Below are 25,328 nucleotides of genomic sequence, written 5' to 3'. Positions count from 1 at the left end.
TTGCTTTTTTCCCATATACCGGGGTGCAAATAAGGCCCTTTTATCAAAAAAAGGAGGTACGGATAACAAAACTCTTATTTAATATTTAAGAAATTATTAAACAAAGTTATATTAAGCTTTAAGCCTTATACCTTATTATTTATCTTAAAAATGGATATTAATATAATAAACTTTAAAATTTAAAGGAACATATATTAATAAAAAGTTTAAACTGTTATTAATTACGCCGTAACTAATATTAAAATCTGCTATAATATTAAATAAAACCTTTAATAATTTAACGTTAAAAAAGAGATTTTCCTTAAACTTTATAAAAACTACCATTTATTTAAAAAACTAAAACAGAAATAATTTAAATAACGTGTGGATTTTTTTATAATTATAAAAAAGGTTAAAGATTTAACTTATAAATTAAATATTTTATAACATTAATAAATTTATCGTATCGTTTTATTTACTTATTTTATTTTTACACTTATTAATACGAACCTTTAATTAAAGCGTTAATTAAAATTAAGTTAAGTTTTTATTAATAAAGATAATAATAACTTAGTTTTATATAAAATTAAGAGATTTAAAAAACGTTAAATTAATTACGTTAAAAAACGTCTTATGTTAAAATATTTAATGTTTTAAAAGGGTTATTAGTGGTTGTATAATAAGGGTACGTATTAACGTGGTACGTATATGGCTGGAGGAGGTACTTATGTAATTTAAATTATATAAGGAGTTAAATCCCTTTTTTACTTTTAAATTTAAACCTCCTTTTTTAAACATTAATATTACATCAGTTTTACCTTTATTGTTTTTGCTTTATTTGTTATTTGTTTTATTATACGTATATACTTATTAATAGTTACGATTTAAAATTTAATAAGTGATATTTAAAACCATTTTTAATGTAAAATGCCGTATAACTTATTAAGGAGTTTAATAAAAGTTATTAATTTATTTTTAATAAATTAAAGTTAGTTAAAAAATTAAACTTAACCGATAAACTAACCTTTACACATAACATTAATACCCTTATTATAATCTTTTTAAATAGTTAATAAGTTAATTAAAAAATGGTTTATATCGTTAAAAAAAAGCGGAAAAGGCTAAAAAAGGTTAAATAGATCGGATAAATGCTTAAATTAACAGTTTTAGTTAAATTATAATAATTCTTAATTACGGGTATACATAAAAAAAAAAAAGGTGCAAGGGTAGTAATAAGGTTATTTATCACATACCTTTAAACGCTTTTTTTATTAAAAGTAATTAAATATATAAGTAAATAATTAAGATTTTTAAATCTTAATTAACCTTTCTAATATAAGCTTTTTTAATTTAATCTCACGATACCCGTATTAAAATTAACAACATATAAAAAAAATATATATATAAAAGTAATAATAAAATTATTTATTATATATTTTTAAACGTTTTTTTATTAAAATTAATTAAATATATAATTAAATTATTAAAATTTTTAAATCTTAATTAAGTTTTTTAATATAAGCTTTTTTAATTTACTTTTATAATATTTAATTAAAATTAATATAAATATTATTAAAAACATTAATAATTAATATTATATTATTACGTTAATTATATAAACGTTAAAAAATTATAAAAGTTTAATAAATTTAAAAAAAAATAACTTAATTAATATTATAATTAAAATAAAAACTAATAAAACATTAAAAACATTTATTAATATTAATTATTTTATATTATAATTATAAAAAAATTAAATAAAATTAATATATTAAGATAAAAATAAAAATAAAATAATAAATAAAAGTAATAATATTAAAATAAATAAGGTGGTTTCGTGATTATAAGTAAGTGTAAATAAAAAGTTAAAATTATAAATGTAATTAAAGTTATTAAATAAAATAAAAAAGATTAAAGATTTTTTCTTAATTAAAATAAGTTACAAAGATAAGCACGGACCATGTGGGTCACGTGACTATTTCCTATAATTCCCATAAATAAATATAAAAAGAAATAATTAATATAAAAATTATAAAAAATAATTACATAATTTATATAATTTATACTTATTTTTATAACTTATTTTAATTAAAAAAAAATCTTTAATTTTCTTATTTTATTTAATAACTTTAATTATATTTATAATTTTAACTTTTTATTTATATTTACTTATAATTATTATAATATTAAATAATAATTAAGATAAAAATTTTAATGTTTTTTATTTAAAAGTTATTTTATTTAATTATAAAAAAGTTAAAAAAAGAAAAAAAGAAATATTTATTAAAATATTCTTACTTTTATATAATTTTTTATAATAAATACTTTAAATAATGCTTAAAGCTTAAAAAATAAATGCGATTTTAAAGTTTTAAGCTTTAAAGATTATATTTATTATAATAATTATAAGTTTTATTATATGTATTATTTATTTTTATTATTAAGGTTTTAAGTGCATTATTATTAAGTATTAATACATGTTTTTAATCTTTAAATCCAGGTTTAATTTAATGTTTTTAACGTTTTTTAATTGTTTATATTAATTTAATTTAAATAACTTTTTAAAATAAAAAGTTAAAAACGTGTAACCGGATTTAATTAAAAGTATATTTAATTTTTAATTAATTAATACCGGTTTTAAATTAAAGCGATATATAATTATAAAGTTATTTAAGTAAAAAAGTAATAACTTAAAAAGTATATAATTATAATTAAGGTTATATTAAAACTTTTTAATGTTATATTAAAAGCTTTTAAAGTTATTAAAAAGCTTTAAAATTACTTAAAGTTATATTAAAAAATGTTATATAATTATTTTTAAAATAAATATTAATATAATTTTTTAATTATAAATCGCCTTAAATTATAACTAGTATTAATTAATTAATAATTAAATTTTTTTAATTAAAATTAATTATATATTAATAGTTATATATTTTAAGGAATTATTTAAAATTAAAATTATTAAATAAAGTTTAATTTTAAGTGATTTAAAGGTTTTTAACGTGGTTTAAAAGTTTTTAATATACTTTTAAAAATAATTATATAACCTTAATTTATTATTTTATTTAAATAATTTTATAATTATATATTGCTTTAATTTAAAACTTATATTAATTAATTAATAATTAAATTCTTTTTTAATTAAATCCGGTTACACGTTTATAATTATATATTTTAAAAAAATATTTAAAATAAAAAGTTAAAAAGTTTAAAATAATTTTAAATTTAAAGTTTTAAAAAACTTATAAAATATATAATACTTAATAATAATATATTTAAAGGTTTAATAATAAAAATAAGTAATATATATAATAAAATTTATAATTATAAAAAGTTTTATTATTTGCATTTTATAAAATTATTATCAAAGTTTATTTATATTTTAATATATTTAAAAATATAATATAAAAAGTTTAAGCTTTAATAATTTAATTATTATAAAATTATATATTTTTATATTAATTAAATCGTTTTAATTAAAGTTTTTAAATAATATATACTTTAAATTAATTTAACCGGTAATTATAAAGTTATTTAAGTTAAAAAATTATAATTTATTTTAAAAATGGTATAAATTAAAGTAATTTATGCATTATGTGATGCTTTTCGCTTAACGTTATATTAGCGATAAGGCGTTTATTTCACTTTTTTTTTTAAATAATTTTATAATTATTAATCGTATTAATTTAAAATATATATTATTTAAATCGTTTAATTAAAGCGGTTTTAATAATATTAAATATATTATAATTTAATAATTAAATTAAAAGTTATATTAAATCTTTTAATTAAAGTTAATTAAAAAGTTTAAATTAACGGTTTTTAAACGTTAATTTTTTATATATTAAAGTGCGGATAAATTTTAATAATAATTTTATAAGGTGTAAATAATAAAACTTATTATAAAATTATTTTATTTATTTTAACACCTTATATAAATATTTTAAATAATATTTAAAACTTAAAAAATAAATGCGATTTTAAAACTTTTATAAAACTTTAAAACTTTATAAGGCTTTTTAAGCCTTATAAACTTTATAAATTTTAATGTTTTAAATGTTATATAATCCCCTTTTATAAGATATAAAATTATTAAACGTTAATAAATAAAAATAGCTTTTTTTTTTACTTTTAAGCTTTAAATTAAATATATTTTTATTAATATATTAACTTTACTTAATTTTACTTTTATAATTTTAAGCTTTAAAAATTATATTTATTATAATATATATTAAAATGTAAATAAAGCTTATTTATTAAAAAAAAGAGGTGTAAATAATAAAACTTTTATTATAAAGTCATTATATGTAAATAATTATGTGATGTTTGTGGATGCGAAGGTGCACTCATTAAAGTTACTTTTCGCTCTTTGGTTGTATTAATATCATCCTGCATTTGACCGCGACAAGTGTTAATCATAGTTGTTACGAAAAGGGATGAGGTAGGTATGATTTGTCGTCCCTGGCCGTCTTGTTTGCTGTTGGCATGAGCTCCTGTGCTGGCAAGACTTGCATCATCGTCCTTAGCAATACTATCTTCACGTCCCCGTAGTTCGTCTACAATTTCAGCAGCTGATTTCTTTTTATCCCGGTCTTCGTCCGAGGAACGACTAGAACTCATTATTGTCTCCAGTGTGCCATAAGCAGCGCTCCTCTTCCGGGCTGTATTTCTCCGCGTTCTTTGCATAGAGCCCATGTGCTCTTCATCGCTTGATATTACCTGGAGGGTGGGCCCCAAGGAAACATCTTTCTTCGACAACGAGGAAGATGCTGGCCTGAAAGAACTTGCTCCCGAACACTGAGGCGCTATATGAACTTCGTATTGGTTGCTAAGAGAATACCTTGAGCCCGCGCATATCTCTGCTATCCGATCTAAATCTGTGCCAACATCCTGCTGTATCCCTCTCATAATGCTTTGGAAGGTGAATGATTCAAGAGGCGGGAACTTGGCATCGGTGGCCACATCGCGGGCCTTTTCGTTTCTTAAGTGGTGCTTCATACCTATTGTCATGACTTCTCGAGCAGGACGGCGAGAGGATGGGTTCGGGGTTGGAGAGACAGAGAGGGAGCCCCTGGTTGTTGGTGATGGATGTGCGCCTGAATATGTGCGGACTATGACTGGTTGGGAATAGGCTTTTGCCGTCGTGTTGGCACTCTGAGAGCCAGTCGTTCTGGCGCACCGATAATTGGAAGAGGGTTGAGAACGATTCAGCTCTCGTAAGGCAGTAGTGCGATGCGCAGCTGTAGAATCGTCGAGGGGGATTGGTCTTCCCTCAGCGGTACTGGATATCAAAGATGTGGATGATGTAGTTATCTTTGGGCAGAAAGGGGGAGAGGCAAAAGGCAAAGAATGTCGGCGGGAGTTGGAAGTTCTGGTAGTTCTACTAGCATTACCGTTTCGCGGAGGAGGGGAGTGATTGAGAGGCTCAGAAGATGGAAAAGCTAGAGTAGAGTTTGCCATGTCCTTGAAGGGGGGAGGGTGGTAGTCTAGTATATGTATATAGGAAAAACGCGCGCAGCGAGAGGCTTGGAGGACAAAAGCAATCTAGTCGTAGCCCTGATGGCTGGGCTGCTGCTAAGTGATGGGATGCCCAATACGGTAGCTTCACACTTTTGGGAGGTCAATGGATAGGATTCGTTGGGTTGGTTGGCTTAGCGGTGGGTATAGGTATAATGATTCGAGGGCGAGGGCACAAAGATGGAACGTATGCTTCAGACCGAGATGAGCTTGTTTAATGCCAAATGATTTTTCGGGGGGTTTATTATTATTATTTTTCCTTTTTGGATGAGAATCGGCTGTGATTTGGTTGCGAAGCTGTGAGGGAGGAGAAGGTGGAAAGGCGACCAGGGAAAGAGAGCTGCAATGAAGTCGTGGTGTTGTTTAAGTGGATAAAATTACCTGGGGCACCCCCACAGTTTACTTCAAGGTTTGTCGTTGGAGATAACAACTCCCGGGACGTTATGTACATACACTATCATTAATGATTGATACTATGTATATAATAGAAGGTTATGCTTGTACAAATAACTATTAGGTACATGTGTATATACTATGGTATGTACTACGTACTGTGTACCTACTCTACTGGCAGTACATACATATATCATGATATAATATCATTGGTGTAAAGCCATCTTCTGAAGGCAACATAATATCTTTATTAGTTTACTATGGGCAATGTCACTTCCTTTTTGTAACTGCGCATAGGCAAGATGCATGGCATGGTGATTTCTAAGCTTCTTAATGATTGTAGCATCCCACCACATCTCGTTAACTTAGCACGCGTCTTTTGCTCTCCGTACGCTGCTCAATGGGTGGGTTGAACTACTGTATAGTGTTGTGTCCGCGGCCTCCCGCCTGAACACGGTCGCTATACACTCCCGGGGCTCGACGGGCAGCGTAGCGGCCCTCCCTAGCCTGCTCTCGACGGTCATAGTAGACATATTCGATGTAGAAGGCGTGTATGTGACCTGGAATGTAGCTACCCAAATGTTAGTTAGACTGATTACCATTTATGCAGTGCCCTTCTAGGTCTCGTTACCTACCCTAAGACGGTGAGGCAGATGTTTATAAGTAGATCCGCGCCACAACCGGCAACTGCCCAGACGCCAATAGGAGGAACTATGTAGTGGGTGAGTTAATCAATATCGTTATGTTCTCAATGCTGTCAGCCCACCGAAGCTTGACTTGCTTACACAGGATGGTAATGAGGACGATGAATACAGCAGAAACGGCGCTCATTTTGGACACTCTCAAGGACTCTAGACTATACTACGCACAGAGTAGGTAGCTGCGTACAGTTATAGGTAATAACTTGAAGCAGTAAAGTCGTGTGGATCAATATGTAAGTATAAAGATAGTTAATTTTCGAATGTGATACGTAGGCAGACAAATGATGTTCAAGTTGTTACATACATAGTTAAGAGGAAAAAAATGATAATCGAAAGTATCAGGCGATATGTGTAGATATGTAATGTACTTATTATGTATGTATATAATAGGTATTAACTCCAACTTTTTGCTTTGTTGTTTCTTTCTAACTCCTCTCTTTGATGCGGGACTACTTATAGTGATCGCGGGACGGGCGGCCTTGATGACGTAGAAATGCACTTATTAGCTAAAACTAACCTTTACAAATGTATAATACACTTAACGAGGGTTGATAGCTTTATGCTAGAAAATGTTTTAATATTTAAAAGAAAATCAAAATAATATATTTATAAAGAAATATGTTTAAATAAATCGGAGTTAAATTTTTAAAGTTTTAATTTAAAAAAATAAAAAAAATAGTTTTAAGAAAAAAAAGATAAAAAGGGGTTATGCAAATATACATAATATTAAAAGGAAACGGTAAAAGGTAAAATGAAGAAGAAAAAAAAAACACAATCGTAACGAGATTAATCAACCATGCATATTACCCAAAACCAACAGCTTTTAACTGCTAAACACCCTATGCAATAGTAGTGTACTTCTGGGGTTGTTCATTCTTCTTCGTGACTCGTCTCGTTCTCTCTCTGAAGTTGTCTCTAGTCTTTAAACTCCCTCTCACCTACTTCTTCCATTCTCCCACGCACACACAGACATTCTCTCTTCTCTCTCTCATCCCACTCCACAACATCATTTCCCCCTATCCTCTTTTCTCTCTTCTATTTTTTTCTCTTTCCCTTTTCACTCTCCACGCTCTCCATCTTCTCCCCAATTTGTCTTTTCTTCATATCGGCTTTTGCGGTATTGCGAGGAGCTGTTAGGTTCGATCGACTTTGCAACTAAAATTGTTTTGAGTGATAGATACACCACCGACCGTTCTTCGCTGTTGGGGTCCCTCGCATTTGTGGCATTGTTATTTCTTTCTTATTAATCATCCTCAAGTCCGCACCCCCCCCCAAAAAAAAAGAAAAAAAGAAAAAAGGGGACCAACTAGAGCTCCAGTCGCTCGTTGTAGCTTCAGTTCGACCAACTATTCCTAGAACATCTTTTCTAGTCGATGCCAAAATTTTACGACTCGATTCCTTGACAACTTTTCGACCGTCCCGATTTTAGAACCCGCTCCATTGTCTTAATTTTCGAGCAACGCCAACACCGCCTCGAGTCCCGATCATAATATCTGTATCATACATTCAATAAATACATCAAGATTGCATAGCACCACCGTTCACTTCGGAATCCAAGTCTGCCCAATATGTCGAACCAGCAGACTCCACCTCCCCATATCGATCGTTATGTGGTCATCCATGTTGCAACCACCTGCGACGAGCACGGCGTCTATGTGACGAAGGACTCTGCTGAGGTGATTGAGCTTGGCTGGATCTTATTAGACGCCAAGTCACTTGAAGAGGTATGGATACGGGTAGTGGAGAGTCGAGAAAAATGTGTTGCTGTTGCAATATAGAAGTCCTGCTTGCTGACCGAGTCTTCTATTTGACGCTAGATTCATCGTGAAAGTGTGCTTGTGAAGCCTATCAACACCCCTATTACTCCCCTATGCAGTAAGTCGCAAATTACAGCCAGCACTGCATCTGCAGCTGCAGCAACATACCTTCGCCTACACATGCACCTACATCTGCATCTACATTTGCATTTGTACTTTATAACTACACCGGCACTCTCTCCTTTCTTGTTCCCCCTCCACCCCCCCCAAATCGACGTAACCCTTTTCCGCCTTGGATCTCTAGTTGCTGTGACATGGCAGGCTAATACATCTACCTCCTTTTGTGTCTACAGCTAGCTTGACGACCCTAACGTGGGAGCATGTCCGAAATGCGGGAACTTTTCGAGATGCTGTCAACCGCTTCGATGCCTTTGCATCTGAGCACCTAACCTCTCAGAACCTCGACTTCGTCTTTGTTACCCTTGATGCATGGGATCTGCGTGTTCAGCTTCCTCGCGAGGCTCGCGATAAGGCCGTCGTACTGCCCCCTTACCTCCAACACTCGAGGACTTTTGATCTGCGTACCGAGTACCAGCGCTGGCAACAGCATCATCCCGAATCTCTTCCCTTTGGCCCCTCAATGCTCTCCAACATATGCGCAGCTCTTGAAGTTGAGCCAGTGCAATCTAGCGCGCCTATCAAACACAATCTACCCTTCCACCTACAGGCTCTCGCTCCAGCTTCCCCTAGACGCGCCATGGAAGAAGCCGTTACTCTCGCCAGAGTCTTACGCGGTCTGATTAGGAAATCTCAGCCACCACAAGACCATCCTGACGTATTAACACGCCCCATGGATGCTCGTGCTGACGTTCGTGCCTTTTTGTCGGAGCGAAGTAAGGTCCTGCACATGTCTGGACTGCCCCACGATACAACACAGTCTGAACTTGAGAGTTGGTTTACTCAATTCGGTGGCCGCCCTATTGCTTTTTGGACCCTGCGCACCCCGGAACAGCATAAACCCACCGGTACTGGCTTTGCTGTATTTTCGTCTCATGAAGAGGTATGCTGGATTGCTCTCCTTATTAGCTCCATTTTGTCTACTCCCTTATCACTGCTTGTGCATTAACCATGATTCAGGCCGCCGAAAGCCTCTGCATGAACGGCCGTGCTCTGAATGAGAAGGCAATTGAAGTATCACCATCTTCTAGTCGAGTGCTTGATCGCGCAGCCGAGATCCTTACGCCGTTCCCTCCAAGCAAAAACCGACCCCGTCCCGGCGATTGGACATGTCCTTCCTGTGGCTTCTCCAACTTTCAAAGACGAACGGCCTGCTTTCGCTGCTCATTTCCTGCTGTCAGTGCTGGAGGACAAGGTGACATGGGTTATGGTTATGGCTACGGTCCGCCGGCCATGATGGGCCCCCCACCTCACCATGGTGGCCATCACGGAAACGTGGGCCATCACGGAGGCGGCCGCATGGGTGGTAGCGGCGTTGTTCCCTTCAGGGCCGGTGATTGGAAGTGTGGCAATGAAGTCTGTGGCTATCATAACTTCGCCAAGAACGTCTGCTGTCTTCGATGTGGCGCCAGTCGTGCAGGTGCTGCGGTAGTTGCTGACTCGGGCTATCCTTCTCCCATGGATAGTGGCTCTAGTTACGGTATGGGCTCTGGTTCTATGACCGGAACACCAGGCCCTGGGCCCTTTGCGTCTGCTGCTGGTCCCTTTGGAGCGTCTGGTGGCTATGGACATCATTTTGGAGGCCCACCGAGCACTTACGCCTTGCCCTCCGGTATTGGTGGGGGTGCGGCACCGTATCCATCTCTTAACACTCACTTTGGTCCTGCGCCTGGCTCCCATTCGGCTGGACCCTTTGATAGCCGTGCTGCCGAGGCAGCTTTCCAGTCTGCGAGCAACGGCCCAGCCTCCGCTGGTCCTTCTAACAATTTCTACTCGTCCCAGACAGAAAATGACCCGTTTGCGTTCCTCTCTTCCGGCATTGGTAGTTTATCTGTCAGTGGCGGAGACGCTCGCCAAAATGGTGCCGGCGCCCCCCCTAGCAAGTCGCCAGCCTAAACATCACACATTGCCCCTGTCCGCGGTATTCGTACTGGATTTTCAGTGTCCAATTTGATTGTAACCGATTTCAAACGTATTTGGAGCGTTAACGGTGGATGGTGATCCTTCGGCAGATATCAACCTTGGCGGTACTTCTCTGGACGTAAATGGCACTTTCAAAGGGTGGGCTCACTTTTGAAGATCGGTATAAGGGGGAGTCGAGGATACCTAAGGATTAAAGCAGGGTGTTGCGGGGAACGTTGTTATTTTATCTTATTTTATTTTTCTATCGTTGAGCAAAAAGAGAAAAAGTTACTGGAATGTTGGAGGGGAGCTGGGAAAGACAAAAGATCGGCCCAATTTCTAGAACGGATATCTAGGGCCTGGTTTGGCTGGTAGTGGTGGTGGGCTACTTTACTGTGTGAACCTTTCTCGACCTTGTTGCCCGATATACATTGAACGTTCTGGCCTCGATGGACGGACGAACTTGTACAAATGGAGGGATATCTGTAGTAGGGTGGAAACTGAATGGCGGTGCATAGCGCAGGGAGTGTAAATGGTAATACCTGGCCTCGTTTCTCACATGCCCCATACTTATTCCTCAGGGTTTATTGTATCTTTCCGTCTTTGCTCTTGCCACGCCGTTGCAAAATCTAGTTTTGTTGTCTCGTCCTGTTTTGTCTGTCTCGCCTCATAGTTCAGCTGCTTCTTTTCTTTTTCTTGTATCTTTGTTCATTCGTCTTTTATTGTTTCATTGTTAAAGAGAGGCCATCTATTTGACGGCAAGGCAAGGGGTGGCTGGCTGGATGAATGGTTGGCTGGTTGGCTGGTTGGCTGGTTGGTCGGTCCATCGTGGTTAAGAGAATGCATTGGGGAAGATTCTGATGTGGATGAGACATTTTGACACTTTCATCTGACACTTTTCAACAATACCTCTCTTTGTGGAGATGTATTGAGCGGAAATCGTAACCTAGTGTGTTCGTTCTAGCTCCTCTGACTGCTTGACATATACTTATACCGTACCTGCTTGTTGACATTTGGCCTCGAATTTGGAGAGGCTGTTATTAAAAGATTGACTTCGAAATCCGCAGGCCCCTAAAGTTGAGTTTGATTTAATAGGATATAATATGTACACTACTTATAGGTATGTGTAACTCCTATTTTCTGGCATCAACATTCTAACGTTTTGCCACCCACTTCCCTCACTCACGTGTGGTTGAACATGGCTTCATTTGCTATAGCTCTCCTATTTACTTCGCAAAACGATCAATTTTATGTGTGCCTTGCTTAAAAGGTCCGAGTGATCGGTTGCATGTAGATACCTATTTCCTATGTAAACATCCAGCTAGTCTTTAACATGAGCAATGGCCGCCACAACTTGTCCACAACCGAGGGCATTAATATGCTCAAGACCTAAACCTATTATAATGTGGCTATCTTCACACCGTTACATGTGTTGCCTACTTTCTAGATCCGTAACACGTCACCTGAAAGGCAATCTAGACGAGACTTAGTAGAGCTGTCTTAAAATGAACACATCCCTCTTCTAATCTAATTCCCAGTTGGTGTGCCGCGAACACCTCGTCCACGTACTCCTCCACGACCCCGTGAACGCCCCCGACCTCCACCACCACGAGCATTCAACCCAGCTGGTGGTGGCATAGCGTTATAAGACTGGTGATGAATGGGCCCTGTGGGTTCTGGCCCTCTTGAGCCATAAAAATCGTTGCCCGGAGATATTGAGGCGCCTCTGCCGCCCCGGTTTCCACGTCCATTCCAATGTGGACCACCACGGCCGCGGTAAGATTGACCACCAATTTGTTGTGTTGCTCCCGGATTGGATGTTTGCGGTTGATTGGGCATCGGGCGGTAAACCAAGCTACTGGGTTGTAAATGGGGAATATCATTGGATGTGTGTGAATTATGAGCACCTCGTCCCTGGGCTGATTGTCGGTTTGCGCCATTCGCTACGCCTCGCCAAGAACCCCTAAGAGGACCTGGCGTTGGGGCATCTCGTAGTTTGCCACCTCGGCCGCCCGGTGCACCGTAGCCAAGGGAAGATAAAGGTGCTTCCGTTGAGCTGGGTTGCTTTTCTTTACTCTTCTTTGAGCTCGTTATGACTTGCCTGTTTGACACGTTGAGAACCGAATTTGCCGAAACGGTCTGTCCTCGAAAGGGCTCGCACCTGCCAGCCAATGTTGTACCGTTCATGAATGCGTTGTCGCATAGTACGTCAAGCATATGGTGGTTGCCAACCGTGCTTATGCCGACAACAGTTCCTCTCGAAGCGATGGGCACCTTCCCAGAGGCTTGTACGTACACGACTCTATCACCTAAGGCGAACCGCTGGTTACTGAGCCGTTGCTCGGCATCCCTAGGGTTGAGCAATGCGGACCGAGGAACCCCTTTCAGTCTTTTTGGTTCAGTCTGCTCGGCCGATTCTCTTAGTGAGTCTACCGTTCTTTGAAGTTCCATGACTACGTTAGAGTCTAGCTGCTCTGCGTCAAGGGGAACTCGCTCGAATTTGCTTGTTTCCACGGTCTTGAGCCACGCACCGATCTCCTTGGTTCTGGTGCTGGCAGCTTGTGTATCCGGCCAAAGGTCTGTCTCGTGAAACTCGTTTCCCGAAGGGTTCCGCATGATTGCAGCGAAGAAATCTGGGAATCGGGTCATATACTCTACTAGCAATCGAACCGCGGCAGGACTGAATTCCCATCCGGAATTCGATTTTCTTGAATAACCCAATACTTTCTGTTTCCGTGCCTCAAACTTGAGATTTAATCCCAAGTTGACCTTCATGCTGCCCCCAATTGTGTGAACAAAGAAAGAAGAAGTAATTTTGCTTAGGACAAGCGGGTGAAGTCCCAACTCTTTCGCGATCACGTAAGATGGTTGGTAACCACTTTGCTGCTCAGCAATCCGAATGATTGACCGAGCGAAGTCTGGCTCTCTTGCCACAGGTACCGATAAAATGATTTCCGCTCGGTTATCATTGTGACTGCAAATCTCAAGAGGGCGTCCGTACCCATAATCTCCGAGAAAGAAAACATGGGACCCAACAGGGAACTCCTCTTCAAACGGCAACGCATCTCTTTCAATAAATCGTTCATCTTCGCTGACAACCCTGTCAACAATTACCTGCGCAGCGTAATCTATTTCCATGCCTGGGATCAGGCCATATTCTTTCACAGTAGCACCTTCGTCCGTTTTTGTGAGCCCCTTTAACATCTCCACGTGGACCAAAGATTCAACGGGGCCAATGATGATGCCAAGGCGCTTGCTGTAGAAATTTTCTATACGAGATGCCTTCTTGCTCCATTCTCCTATGTCTTTGCCAGAATGATGAGTCGGAATGACTTGGCCAGAGCCATCTGAAGCGAGAGAGTAGTCGAATAACTCGTCTGACACCCGTACGATTCTCGCCTCTTGTAAGAACGGATACCCAACATGGCATCTTTGCCCTATTTTGGCCTTGGCCAACCCTACTTTGCTTCGGAGTTCAACGTCGGCTAGAGTGACAACCATACTCTCGTTGCGACTCACTTGCTGGAAGACATTGACCTCATGAAAGCCAAGATTGGCATTGTAAGGCAACGTAGCGAGACTGGGAAATCCTGCGAGGGCGTCTACGCCGAGTTTCGCGTTATCAAGTAAACCAACATACAATTCGAGTCCCTCGGTTGTAGGTAAGTCGAATATGTTCTCAACGCAACGGCAATGAGGAATATCTGGAAAGATTCCGACCATGGATGATGGGTAGATGAAGTCAAGATTCGGATCGTATGTAAATTTCAAGGAAACTCCGAAGTCATTTCGGGCCTTTTCCTCTGGCGTAAGAAGCTCGTTCTTAGGTGCCATTGCGGACAGCAAACGCTTCTCGTCTATGAACGGGATCTTGACCACGGCTTCCCATTCCATCTTTTTACCATTCATGTCGAGTTTGAAGTCACGAGGGTAGAAGTCAATAATTGGCGATTTCGCCTCTGTCATGAGCTCATGGTACACTGCTGGAACGATTTTCTTGCTTCGGTCTGGGAGAACGCCCATGAGTTGCTCAAACGGTCGGAAGGGTTGACCGAGCTTGAAATCTAAGTTGGCATTCATTCCTTTCATAATGTCTACACGGACCTTGTTAGCTGATTCGGTTGCTTCGGTGTTATGTACCAGAATGAATTACCAGATGTCATGGGCGAGTAGTGGTAGCTGTAAAACCACGGCCAAGAAGCCACCCCCTTGTAGTAGTAGTATAGCACCCATTGCAGCCCTTGGACATAGTTCTCGCAAAGTTTTGTCAGTTCTCTCTCTTTGGTCTCCGCGGTCCACTCAAACTTGCTTGTATAGTACTTGTCTTTCCACTCATCAAATTTCTCTTGATACCTGGCTTGAACGGAGGCCTGAGCTTCTTCGGCGGAGAGATCAACGACGTGGGCATTGTCGTAGCGCTTCATGACGCGAAATAAGGCCATATGTCCTTCCTCCTCCTCCTCCTCATTATCATCACCACCCGGTTTTAGGGGCATTGCTAGCAACAGATTACGCTGCCCGTCGTCGTCTTCGACAGTACGCCAGTCAATGTGGAGGCTGTCAGCAGTATCCTGCACAAATTTTCGATCGGCAGCGATGAGCTCATGGCCGAGGTTAAGAGGAGTAGATGATCGATTATTGAGAAACTTCCGAATCTTCTTCCATAACTCTCTCTGGGTACTTGTCATGACAAGCTTCCCTTTGTGTTTGGTAGATTCCTCGCCGTTAGACCCTGACAGCTGCTTGCTCTTGAGCCATTTCAAGTCGGCGTGCTCGTGCTCGAAATACCGGTATTCTTCCTTGGATAGCTCTTTCAATAATAACCCTAAACGAGAGAGGTTGATTACTCCTCCTTCGTTGATATAACCATCACACTGGGGAAGCACCTGCTTATAAATGCGAAACATGGTTGCCAAAGCGCCTTCGTTGATGTGAAGGTTTGGCAAATTAGGAAGAAAGTCGTTGCCGACGAAGAATGCCATGAGAATGAAATCATCAATGATTCTCTCCATGTTGAAAGGCACTTTGATGGTACCTTCCTTTTTCAACTCCTGGAATTCCAATTCGAGGTATTCCCTAACTATACAGAGGTGCATTAGATAGAAGTTCTGATGCTCCAACTCCTTGGATTTAGTCTTCGAAGCGCGACCGAAAGTGACTTCTTCGCGGAGGAGACAAAAATGGGGATCGTGACTTAACAACCCCAGCATGATAAGATCGGCATCTAAGCCATACAGACAATGCCGAACATTGGGGTGGTAGTCGGGTTGAGCCTTCGCATTTCTAATGTACTCCATGATTTTATGTTCACCCTCACCCGGGACTTCGTGACCTGACAAGACAATGTCGCAGACCTGCCAATCGGAATCCTCGGATATCTTTTTGTTGATGAAGTACTTGAGCTGTTGGGTCAACTTTGCCATGAACCCGGTGCCTGGCGTGATGCAGTTGCTGTCGAAGGGATCCTCTTTCGGCAATTCCTGACCTTCTCGAATGGCCTTGTCGCGGGCTAATTCAGCATCCAGCGCCGTCCGGAAACGACGAGCCCTCTGCTGGTTCATTTTTGCCCTGGGCGCGACACCGTCAATTGCCATAAAGAACAGCTTCTTTGGCTTTATTTTACCAAACAAGTGCTCGATATAGTTGAAGATACGTATAAACATCTCATCTTCGCTAAGACGAAACGATGTATCATGTGAGTCTTTGTGGGTACAGTTATGTATAATACCATTCATATCCAACTAATATAGGTTAGCAAATGATGAATGACGGTTGCAGTTGACAGGGCTACACACGTAAAGATTGTCGAATTCGGGGATTCGATTCTCTGCAATGAGCTGTGATATTGCAGGATATCGCTCTGAGAGCCATCTGAAGAACTTGGGGACGCTGAGCCAGAGTTAGCAGATTCAGTGAGATATTATACCCATAAATGAGCTTAGACGTACCCCATGATAAATCGGTTCGGCGCCTTAGAGGATGTGATGAAATGTAGGACGAAGAGTCGCTTAAATAGTAAGACGGAATTCGAGGGATGAATTAGGTGAAACTATAGAAAGGGCCTTGTACTACGAAATCGAGGTATGGCAAGTGGCTAGTCTGATCAAGCTTGAAATCTTTTGGTGAAGTTGGTGAAAGAAACCACAAAGTATCGGTTGTGATTAGATCAATGATTGTGTGTATGTAGGCCTAGGTAGATAGGTAGAAAGGTATGTATGTGTGTATGCATATATGTCAAAAGAAAACACAAAACACTATATGGAACGAACAATATGATGCAAACCTTCCAAAGCACCACTGAGATGATACATTTAGGGCAAAAATAGACAGTTGCTCTCAAGCTGGAATCGGGGTTACGAGGTTGAATTCGGGATGGAGATAATAGTGTAAGGTAGAAAGTGATAAGTGGGTAGAGCGTACCAGGCTACTAGGTTATAAGGCTACCAAGGCTACCTACAACTTTTTGAACATTCAACGGTGATTGAATTTTAGCTTAGGTAGTTACCTATAACCTACATAACTATGCCCCCGGCACCAGCATCTACATAATACCCTTTATGTACATACGATGTACTACTCTAGGTTAGGCTCATACCTAGTATGTAGGTAATGAGTACATGTACCCACCTACACATCACATTGAAGGTACATCGTAATACTAACTAGATACTATGTAGACTGTACGGTCTGTACCTAGTAGTACCTTATGTACATAACTACTAGGTACTAGGTACCTACATAAGTATGTAGAATAATAATTAATAGTTGTTGAATTAATTGGGCTGGTGCTTTACGCGTATCGCGTTCTTTCGCACTAATTTCTTCCAAGCTCATCTTTTCCCTACTGCACTACAAACACACTCATTTCGATTTTCTTCATTCCATCCTGCGCGAAACGCCAATCCGAGATGGCTCCCGCGCCTGTTGCTGATGATGTTGACGGTTAGTTTTTCCAGGTAGCTTTCCCTTTTCGCATTGCATACTAATACACAATGTAAGTGGACATGGCGTTGCAGGAGGTTGACGAAGATGAGGAACAAAGACTCATTAATGAAGGTAACTCGCATAGTACTATTGATTCTCTAGCTGATATGCGTTCCCTTTCCTCTAACTTTTTTTCCTTCTTCCTTTGCTAGAATACAAAACATGGAAGAAGAACTCGCCCTTCCTTTACGATATGATCCTGAGGTGAGACTACCTACGAAGGCACGATCGATGATCTAGGCATACTCTGTACTAATGAAAAAGCAGTACTGCCTTGACATGGCCTACTCTAACTGTTCAGTGGTTTCCCGATGTCAAGGAACCCGAAGGAAGAAATTGTCGCATTCACCGAGTTCTTATCGGAACACATACTTCCGAGGGAAATCCGAATCACGTTCAAATCGCCGAGGTCGAAATCCCTAAATCGGCTCGCCCCAATGCCAATGACTTTGATGACGAGCATGGTGAGATAGGTGGCTATGGAAAGTCCTCAGCTGCCGCTTCGCCAGCGGCTATGAGGTGGAACATTGTCCAGAAGATTGACCACCCCAGTGAGGTCAACAAGGCCCGCTACTGCCCACAGAACCCGGATCTTATCGCAACATTGGCTGTCGACGGTCGTATTCTCATCTTCGACCGAACCAAACACAGCTTTGAGCCAAATGGCAAAGTTAATCCTCAAATTACTCTGGAGGGGCACAGGCAAGAAGGATTTGGTCTTAACTGGAGCCCACATTCCGAGGGCTCTTTGGCATCGGGGAGCGAAGATCAGACAGTTTGCCTTTGGTACGTTACTCGTCTATTATCTGGTCTCGATCTTGAGACTTAAGACATAACTAATATATATTGCCACCGCGAAGGGATCTCAAGTCATTACAGAGTGGTAGCCACATCCTTAGTCCCGCACGCCGCTTTACTCACCATACCAACATCGTCAATGATGTGCAGTATCATCCTATCTCCAAGAACTTCATCGGCAGTGTATCTGACGATCTAACCCTACAAATAATGGACCTCAGACAGCCATCCAACACACAATCCTCTTTAGTCGCCAAAGATGGGCACAGCGATGCTATTAATTCCCTTGCCTTTAACCCGTCCACTGAAGTCCTCGTGGCAACTGCTTCTGCCGACAAGACCATAGGCATTTGGGATCTACGTAATGTTAAAGAGAAGGTTCACACGCTAGAAGGCCACCAAGACGCTGTCACCTCGCTATCTTGGCACCCGCATGAGGCTGGTGTTCTTGGTAGCGCCAGCTACGATCGCCGCATTATCTTTTGGGATCTGAGCAGGGTTGGCGAGGAGCAGCAGCCTGATGAGCAGGAAGATGGACCTCCAGAATTGTGGGTTTTCTCTTTGACTTCCCAGAAACCTATGTGCTAATTCCTTGTAGATTGTTCATGCATGGTGGCCACACGAACCACCTCGCGGATTTCAGCTGGAATTTGAACGATCCTTGGCTTGTAGCGAGCGCAGCCGAAGACAACATGCTTCAGATCTGGAAAGTGGCTGACTCGATCGTTGGCAAAGATGAGGCAGATCTCCCATTAGATGAGCTTGGAAGATAAGATAGTGGACGAAGCTAAGGAGTAGGGATTTAAAGTTAAGCCTTGTTGATACGGAGAACAGGGGAAGGGAAAGGACGCAAATGTGGCCTTGCGTGCTTTTAGCACCAACAAGCTAAGCGTACACTGCCGACCTACTCTCAAAACTAACTGACTGGTTGGTGGCTGGTGGAAGACTGGTTGGTCACCGGTTAGAGGTAGTATGTCTAATGAATAACACCTAGGTTACTATCCACGGATGTACTATGTAGTAGATAGCCCTAGAGTCATCCTCAAGCCCCTTGTTATTACATCTGGTTGTCGGAATAGCTGAAGACATCACCAAGAGGTTTTGCATACGTATCCGATAATATAATTATCAGATGATGCAAGCACTCCTTCTAACAGAACTGGGCACCTGACCTGTCTGACCATTTAAATCTGGCCTAGGGCATATTTTAGGGTTATTCAACTGAGTCTTTTTCACGCATATCCATTTACTTGACCTTTATTCCTTCTTCTTTTTCCCTTTTTTTTAAAAAAAAAAAAAACATCTCGTACACCTTATTAAGTTATTCAAGTTATGATGAGGTACATTTTGTGTGCAAGTACTATACCTACTATGTACGGCGTAGTTCTATCGAACTTCTATGTAAGTATTGTCGTATAATGTAACTATTGGGTACCTACTATTATTTTTGTAGCCTGAACGCTGCACATGCATGTGTATACTTGCATATGTATGTACAATGTACATACCTATGTAGACACATATGTATTATGTAATGCATGGATGTGGATACATCATTGATTTAAGCCTTGAGGTTATGTACCCGGTACCCTTCAAATTCCTGACCGGTGGATCCGCTCTACATGACATGTACGGAAGTCGAATGTAACTAACTACTTGCTACTATTTCAATGTTAATATACGTATGTATGTAATGTAGCTCTTCATTTCCATTCAACGTTTTACTCTTTTGCCTCATGTTAAACCGAATAACTTATCAAATAACTTCCAAGTCGTTCATCCACATCTCGATTAGATCTATCATACATACCGGTCCCATCGAATCTCAAAAGTTACGCGCGTCCCAACTTGGGCTCGAAACAAGCTTAAACACGTAGCTACGCAGCTACGCAGCCACGTCTCACGACCAACTCTGATTTATCCAAATTTTGAGCTTTCACTGTCTACACTAGTTAGGTACCAGCAACATCTTGAACCACCTTCGCCTTTCTTAAGTAGCTCCTTATCTCGGGAGCATGAATCCAATACGGGAATGCCGCCATTAACTCCGTACCGCCCGACTAAGCATCCAGATTCTCCTTCTCCCCCAAACGACTCAGATTCAGATGTCGACCTCGACCTCGACCTTCACGAGCTAGATCCTACCACCTCATCTCACAACTACACATCGCCATCACTAAGCCACAATATAGGTCCCGAGCAACGAGCTCCCCGTATTGCCCTACGGAATATTCGCATGGGCGGCTTGAGGCGGCCGAGTAATCGAGGTCGCAGCTATGGCGAGCTTGGCCGGAGTAGAGATGGGAATGGCGATGTTGTAGGCTTACTTGACGATGATGTGCCTAGTCAACGATACTCTGACGGAAGTGGCCGCCACGACAGCGATGATGCACCTCTTTTGGATGGATATACTTCTCGCCCCCCGAAGCGGTCTTTCGCCAACGATAGGCTTCATAATCTAACTCACCTCGGATCATCCTTGAGATTGCCTAGCTTCATGTCGAGTGCTTCTATTAACGGGCGGGATGGTATGGGGAATGCTGATAACAAGGAAGACGATTCTTCGGCCTCAAGAATCATAGCCGTTGGCTCAACTCAATCTAGTCGTTACCCCCCGAACCTAGTCTCGAATGCGAAATACACAGCCTTTACTTTCCTCCCTATAACCTTATACAATGAGTTCTCGTTTTTCTTCAACATGTACTTCTTGCTCGTTGCTTTATCACAGGCTATCCCAGCTCTGAGGATAGGTTATTTGTCGACTTACATTGCCCCACTTGCCTTTGTTCTTATGATCACTATGGGGAAGGAAGCATATGATGATATTGAACGACGTCGAAGGGATAATGAGGCGAATTCTGAGGAGTACACCGTACTGCAGTTTGGGGAACTAGGACGACCGAACTCCACGTTACGCCCTCCCAAGAACCTCAAACCAACCTCCTTACGGAAAATACAGCGCCAACCATTAGCTCAGATGGACCGACTGTCAGATATTCAGGAGGAAGAGGAACAAGTAGAATGCCAAGGGAGGGGGTACCCGTCGTCTGTTGCACAACCTATGAGCAAGAAATCCCGAGATCTTAAAGTTGGTGATGTTCTAAAACTTAGTAAAGGTCAACGCGTACCTGCGGATGTTGTCATCTTAAAATGTTCGGCACCAGAAAGCACACACGCCCCAAATCAGCCATCTAGCAGCATGGAGCCAGAGACATTATTAGTTCACCCCTTGGACAACGATGCAGATCAGACATCTTGGAAGGGGAAGAGTCCCGAATTGCCTGGCTCGAGCGTTCCTGAAGGAATGTTCACCGGGGAGACATTTATTAGAACGGATCAGCTTGATGGTGAGACCGACTGGAAACTTCGACTAGCGTCTGCTTTGACCCAATCTCTTCCCGAGGAAGAGCTTGTTCGTATCAAAGTCACGGGCGGAAAGCCGGATAAAGCGGTAAACGAGTTCGTCGGCAAGGTTGAGCTGATGGCGACGAAAGAAGATGTCCTCAATAGCCACTCCGACGAAAGTAGTATTGATGAAAGAAGCCAGTCTGCCCCTTTGTCAATCGATAATACTGCATGGGCAAACACCATCATCGCATCGCAAGGTACCACTGTGGCTGTTATCGTTTATACTGGACCGCAAACCCGGTCTGCCCTTTCTACTTCGTTGTCACGGTCTAAGACGGGTTTGCTAGAATATGAGATCAATTCTCTAACCAAAATACTTTGTGCGCTTACCTTAGCATTATCTGTCATTTTGGTCGCCTTGGAGGGATTTAGTAATACTGAAGGTGATATATGGTATGTGAAGATCATGCGATTCCTCGTATTGTTCTCTACCATTGTGCCCATTAGTCTTCGAGTCAACCTTGACCTTGGAAAAAGTGTCTATTCAAGATTCATTCAACGAGACCCAGGCATTCCAGGTGCAGTGGTACGAACCAGCACGATCCCTGAGGACCTTGGACGCATTGAATACTTGTTAAGCGATAAGACAGGCACCTTGACTCAAAATGAGATGGAAATGAAGAAAATTCATGTAGGCACCGTCTCTTACGCCAACGAGGCGATGGATGAGGTGGCAGCATATGTTAGACACGGCTTCGTTGGAACGTTGAGTGACAACGCACTCGTCACGCCTTCTTCTTCATATAACACAACAGCCGGAGTCACAGCGACTAGAACACGGCGCGAAATTGGTTCAAGAGTTCGCGATGTGGTCTTGGCTTTGGCTCTTTGTCACAATGTGACGCCTACCACAGAGGAAGAAAATGGCCAGACGCTTACCTCATATCAGGCATCTTCTCCAGATGAGATAGCTATCGTACAATGGACTGAGTCGGTCGGTCTTCGTCTTGCGTATCGAGATCGGAAGAAGATGATTCTCGAGTCGACGGAAACGGGGAAATTTGTAGTACAGGTTCAGATTTTGGACATATTCCCTTTCACTTCCGACGGTAAACGTATGGGCATAATTGTTCGGTTCTACGAACAACCACAACCCTCCGGATCAGACAACGCAGAAATCTGGTTCTATCAGAAGGGTGCTGACACGGTGATGGGGTCCATCGTGGCTGCGAATGATTGGCTGGATGAAGAAACAGGAAACATGGCCCGAGAGGGCCTGAGAACTCTTGTTGTTGGCCGTAAGAGGCTGTCCTCCGAACAGTATGAAAACTTCGCGACCAATTACCAAGAGGCATCTATAGCCATTAACGGTCGTGATGTGGGAATGCAACGCGTCGTCGCCGAGTTCCTCGAGCACGACCTCGAACTCCTTGGGGTCACCGGTGTGGAGGATAAGTTACAGAGAGATGTAAAACCATCTTTAGAGCTACTACGGAACGCTGGCATTAAGATCTGGATGTTGACCGGTGACAAGGTCGAGACAGCCAGATGCGTTGCCGTTAGTTCAAAACTGGTTGCCCGAGGTCAATACATATATACAGTCGCGAGGCTCAAGCACAAGGATAATGCTCAAGACCATCTCGACTTTCTCCGAAGCAAAACCGACTCCTGCTTGCTGATTGATGGCGAAAGCTTAACACTTTACCTAACGCATTTCGGAGTCGAGTTTATATCTGTGGCTGTACGATTACCCACGGTGGTAGCTTGCAGATGCTCACCTACGCAGAAGGCTGACATTGCGAAGCTGATCAAGGAATTCACGAACAAGCGGGTTTGTTGCATCGGCGATGGTGGTAATGATGTCTCCATGATTCAGGCCGCGGATGTAGGTGTTGGCATCGTTGGCAAGGAAGGCCGGCAAGCCAGTCTCGCAGCGGATTTTTCCATAGAGCAATTCTGTCATCTTACCAAGTTGCTGGTGTGGCACGGCCGGAATAGCTATAAGCGAAGCGCCAAACTCGCCCAGTTCGTGATCCACCGTGGACTTATTATCGCCGTTTGTCAGACCATGTATAGCATTGCCATCAAATTCGAACCCGAAGGTTTGTATAAGGTATGTTAGTTTCATTATCCCAACTTGAAGGAGCGCCGCCTGATGTTAGTAGGATTGGCTTCTTGTCGGCTATGCCACCGTTTACACAGCAGCGCCTGTACTCTCCCTCGTTCTCGACAAAGACGTCGATGAAAATCTAGCGAATCTCTACCCCGAGCTATACAAGGAACTGACGTCTGGTCGGTCCCTGTCTTATCGCACTTTCTTCGTCTGGGTTCTTGTATCAATATACCAAGGTGGTATGATTCAAGGTCTGTCCCAGATTCTCACCGAAGTAGACGGACCGAGGATGGTAGCCGTTAGTTACACGGTGCTCGTTCTGAATGAGCTTTTGATGGTTGCCATCGAAATCACAACCTGGCATCCAGTGATGATTATGTGTATCGTCGGGACTTTCTTATTCTACGTGGGATCAATGCCGTTTCTGGGCGGATACTTTGATCTTGACTTCCTTCTTAGCTGGTAAGCAAATTTTGATCAGAGGGTATGGTTATTGTTTTTAGTTGATGTATTAACCTTTGTGGCAGGGGTTTCCTCTGGCGCGTGCTCGCCATCGGTTCGATCTCGTTGGTCCCGCCTTATGCTGGAAAGTTGATCAGGAGAACGATGAAACCGCCATCATATCGGAAAATTCAAGGCATATGATTGGCATGTTTAAGTACAAAAAAAAAAGGGGGGGGGGGGGGGGGCGATGTACATTGGCTAGGCGTATTCTTTTCCTTCCTTTCATTTCCCTTCCATGAGATGAGACGCATACCTCCCTACATATCTAACCTAGCAGATTGTAGCTAGGTCAGTATGTATATACTACATATGTATGTATATACTATGTATACCTTACATATGTAGGTCTGTACATAATTCGTCTATATGTGCGTACATAAGTGTATCCCCTAAGCTACAGTGTGGTGATTCTTTAAAAATTTAATGATCTACATGTAGCACTTGAACATGGAACCCCGCGCTCCATAAACTAGGTAGTCATCTTACATCATCCCCCACCCTGGCCTCGTCTAACCCCTCCTCTAACCCATGGAGCATATCTATTCATATCCCCATAGTTAACTATAGCCATTTCGTCATGATGACTAAGCTTTACTGATCTGTCTCCGACAGGGCTATTATACGGATCGTGTAAATATGCAGATAACAACATAGGATATCTAATACTACATATGTAGTAGATTAGGTATTAAGCGTTTGATGAGAGAAAGCAAATACCTACCTACTAGAGTCTAACTAGGTAGCTATATCTGGGTAATTAGGTAGATATGCCTAGGTACCTACGCTAGTAGGTAAGGTTGGGTGTCTATCGAACTTTATCTACAGACTGCCAGTACATACATACTATGTAGTAGTATGCCACTACATCCATGGATACATACATGCAGTAGCACTTTCCAGCCCAAGGCAATATATGTACCTAGTACACTGTCAGGTTGCATCTACATATCTACATACTAGGTACTATGTAGTACATAGTACGCACAGTACCCTAGGTATGGTACTACTACCGTTTACGTATATGTACACACTAGGTAGTATGTACTACCTGTTATTGCGTCATATATAGGGCCTTATAGGCTCTACATATGTAGTACCTATGTACTCTTTTCCATACATATGTAGCTTCGATCCATCCGCAGTTACCCAACT

General features: G+C 40.9%; 6 protein-coding genes across 6 annotated transcripts; 3 read left to right on the top strand and 3 right to left on the bottom strand.

Moving 5' to 3' along the window:
• Window positions 1-4,228: 4,228 nt before the first annotated feature.
• On the bottom strand, window positions 4,229-5,918 carry GGS25DRAFT_490433 (uncharacterized protein). The gene has a single exon (XM_049260990.1). The coding sequence runs from the start codon at window positions 5,440-5,442 to the stop codon at window positions 4,273-4,275; it is 1,170 nt and encodes a 389-aa protein (XP_049116610.1). The 5' UTR covers window positions 5,443-5,918; the 3' UTR covers window positions 4,229-4,272.
• Window positions 5,919-6,021: 103 nt separating this feature from the next.
• GGS25DRAFT_490432 (uncharacterized protein) lies at window positions 6,022-7,121 on the bottom strand. Its single transcript, XM_049260989.1, has 3 exons — window positions 6,678-7,121; window positions 6,528-6,603; window positions 6,022-6,463 (listed from the first exon to the last, which is right to left on the bottom strand). The coding sequence occupies exons 1-3, from the start codon at window positions 6,721-6,723 to the stop codon at window positions 6,307-6,309; spliced, it is 279 nt and encodes a 92-aa protein (XP_049116609.1). The 5' UTR covers window positions 6,724-7,121; the 3' UTR covers window positions 6,022-6,306.
• Window positions 7,122-8,161: 1,040 nt separating this feature from the next.
• GGS25DRAFT_521630 (uncharacterized protein) lies at window positions 8,162-10,423 on the top strand (the record flags this gene model as incomplete). Its single annotated transcript, XM_049264087.1, has 4 exons — window positions 8,162-8,317; window positions 8,411-8,468; window positions 8,704-9,410; window positions 9,488-10,423. 4 exons carry the CDS (start codon window positions 8,162-8,164, stop codon window positions 10,421-10,423), a joined length of 1,857 nt encoding a protein of 618 aa, XP_049116608.1.
• A 1,053-nt stretch (window positions 10,424-11,476) lies between these two features.
• On the bottom strand, window positions 11,477-16,894 carry GGS25DRAFT_277969 (exoribonuclease 1). The gene is made up of 4 exons (XM_049257440.1): window positions 16,378-16,894; window positions 16,225-16,318; window positions 14,583-16,170; window positions 11,477-14,523 (listed from the first exon to the last, which is right to left on the bottom strand). The coding sequence occupies exons 1-4, from the start codon at window positions 16,380-16,382 to the stop codon at window positions 11,957-11,959; spliced, it is 4,254 nt and encodes a 1,417-aa protein (XP_049116607.1). The 5' UTR covers window positions 16,383-16,894; the 3' UTR covers window positions 11,477-11,956.
• Window positions 16,895-17,162: 268 nt separating this feature from the next.
• GGS25DRAFT_490408 (WD40 repeat-like protein) lies at window positions 17,163-19,488 on the top strand. The gene is made up of 6 exons (XM_049260988.1): window positions 17,163-17,371; window positions 17,429-17,485; window positions 17,566-17,617; window positions 17,681-18,199; window positions 18,274-18,759; window positions 18,810-19,488. The coding sequence occupies exons 1-6, from the start codon at window positions 17,338-17,340 to the stop codon at window positions 18,982-18,984; spliced, it is 1,323 nt and encodes a 440-aa protein (XP_049116606.1). The 5' UTR covers window positions 17,163-17,337; the 3' UTR covers window positions 18,985-19,488.
• A 334-nt stretch (window positions 19,489-19,822) lies between these two features.
• On the top strand, window positions 19,823-24,334 carry GGS25DRAFT_490405 (phospholipid-translocating P-type ATPase). Its single transcript, XM_049260987.1, has 3 exons — window positions 19,823-23,672; window positions 23,725-24,134; window positions 24,200-24,334. The coding sequence occupies exons 1-3, from the start codon at window positions 20,244-20,246 to the stop codon at window positions 24,315-24,317; spliced, it is 3,957 nt and encodes a 1,318-aa protein (XP_049116605.1). The 5' UTR covers window positions 19,823-20,243; the 3' UTR covers window positions 24,318-24,334.
• The last annotated feature ends 994 nt before the right edge of the window (window positions 24,335-25,328 follow it).

Source organism: Hypoxylon fragiforme (assembly GCF_022984875.1).
Source record: "Hypoxylon fragiforme strain CBS 206.31 chromosome Unknown GGS25scaffold_5, whole genome shotgun sequence".
Lineage (NCBI taxonomy): Eukaryota > Fungi > Ascomycota > Sordariomycetes > Xylariales > Hypoxylaceae > Hypoxylon > Hypoxylon fragiforme.
This window is presented reverse-complemented; position numbering and strand designations above follow the sequence as displayed.

Excerpts from the sequence above, each read along its gene's own strand:
- GGS25DRAFT_490433 (XM_049260990.1), bottom strand. The coding sequence starts at position 5,442 with ATGGCAAACTCTACTCTAGCTTTTCCATCTTCTGAGCCTCTCAATCAC.
- GGS25DRAFT_490432 (XM_049260989.1), bottom strand. The coding sequence starts at position 6,723 with ATGAGCGCCGTTTCTGCTGTATTCATCGTCCTCATTACCATCCTGT. Across the intron at positions 6,604-6,677 it reads CGTCCTCATTACCATCCTGT|TTCCTCCTATTGGCGTCTGG; the intron begins GTAAGCAAGTCA and ends CCCACTACATAG. Across the intron at positions 6,464-6,527 it reads ATCTGCCTCACCGTCTTAGG|CTACATTCCAGGTCACATAC; the intron begins GTAGGTAACGAG and ends ACATTTGGGTAG.
- GGS25DRAFT_277969 (XM_049257440.1), bottom strand. Across the intron at positions 16,171-16,224 it reads CCGAATTCGACAATCTTTAC|TTGGATATGAATGGTATTAT; the intron begins GTGTGTAGCCCT and ends AACCTATATTAG. Across the intron at positions 14,524-14,582 it reads CTACTCGCCCATGACATCTG|ACATTATGAAAGGAATGAAT; the intron begins GTAATTCATTCT and ends AGGTCCGTGTAG.
- GGS25DRAFT_490408 (XM_049260988.1), top strand. The coding sequence starts at position 17,338 with ATGGCTCCCGCGCCTGTTGCTGATGATGTTGACG. Across the intron at positions 18,200-18,273 it reads GATCAGACAGTTTGCCTTTG|GGATCTCAAGTCATTACAGA; the intron begins GTACGTTACTCG and ends GCCACCGCGAAG. Across the intron at positions 18,760-18,809 it reads GAAGATGGACCTCCAGAATT|ATTGTTCATGCATGGTGGCC; the intron begins GTGGGTTTTCTC and ends AATTCCTTGTAG.
- GGS25DRAFT_490405 (XM_049260987.1), top strand. The coding sequence starts at position 20,244 with ATGCCGCCATTAACTCCGTACCGCCCGACTAAGCATCCAGATTCTCCT. Across the intron at positions 23,673-23,724 it reads AACCCGAAGGTTTGTATAAG|GATTGGCTTCTTGTCGGCTA; the intron begins GTATGTTAGTTT and ends TGATGTTAGTAG. Across the intron at positions 24,135-24,199 it reads CTTGACTTCCTTCTTAGCTG|GGGTTTCCTCTGGCGCGTGC; the intron begins GTAAGCAAATTT and ends CCTTTGTGGCAG.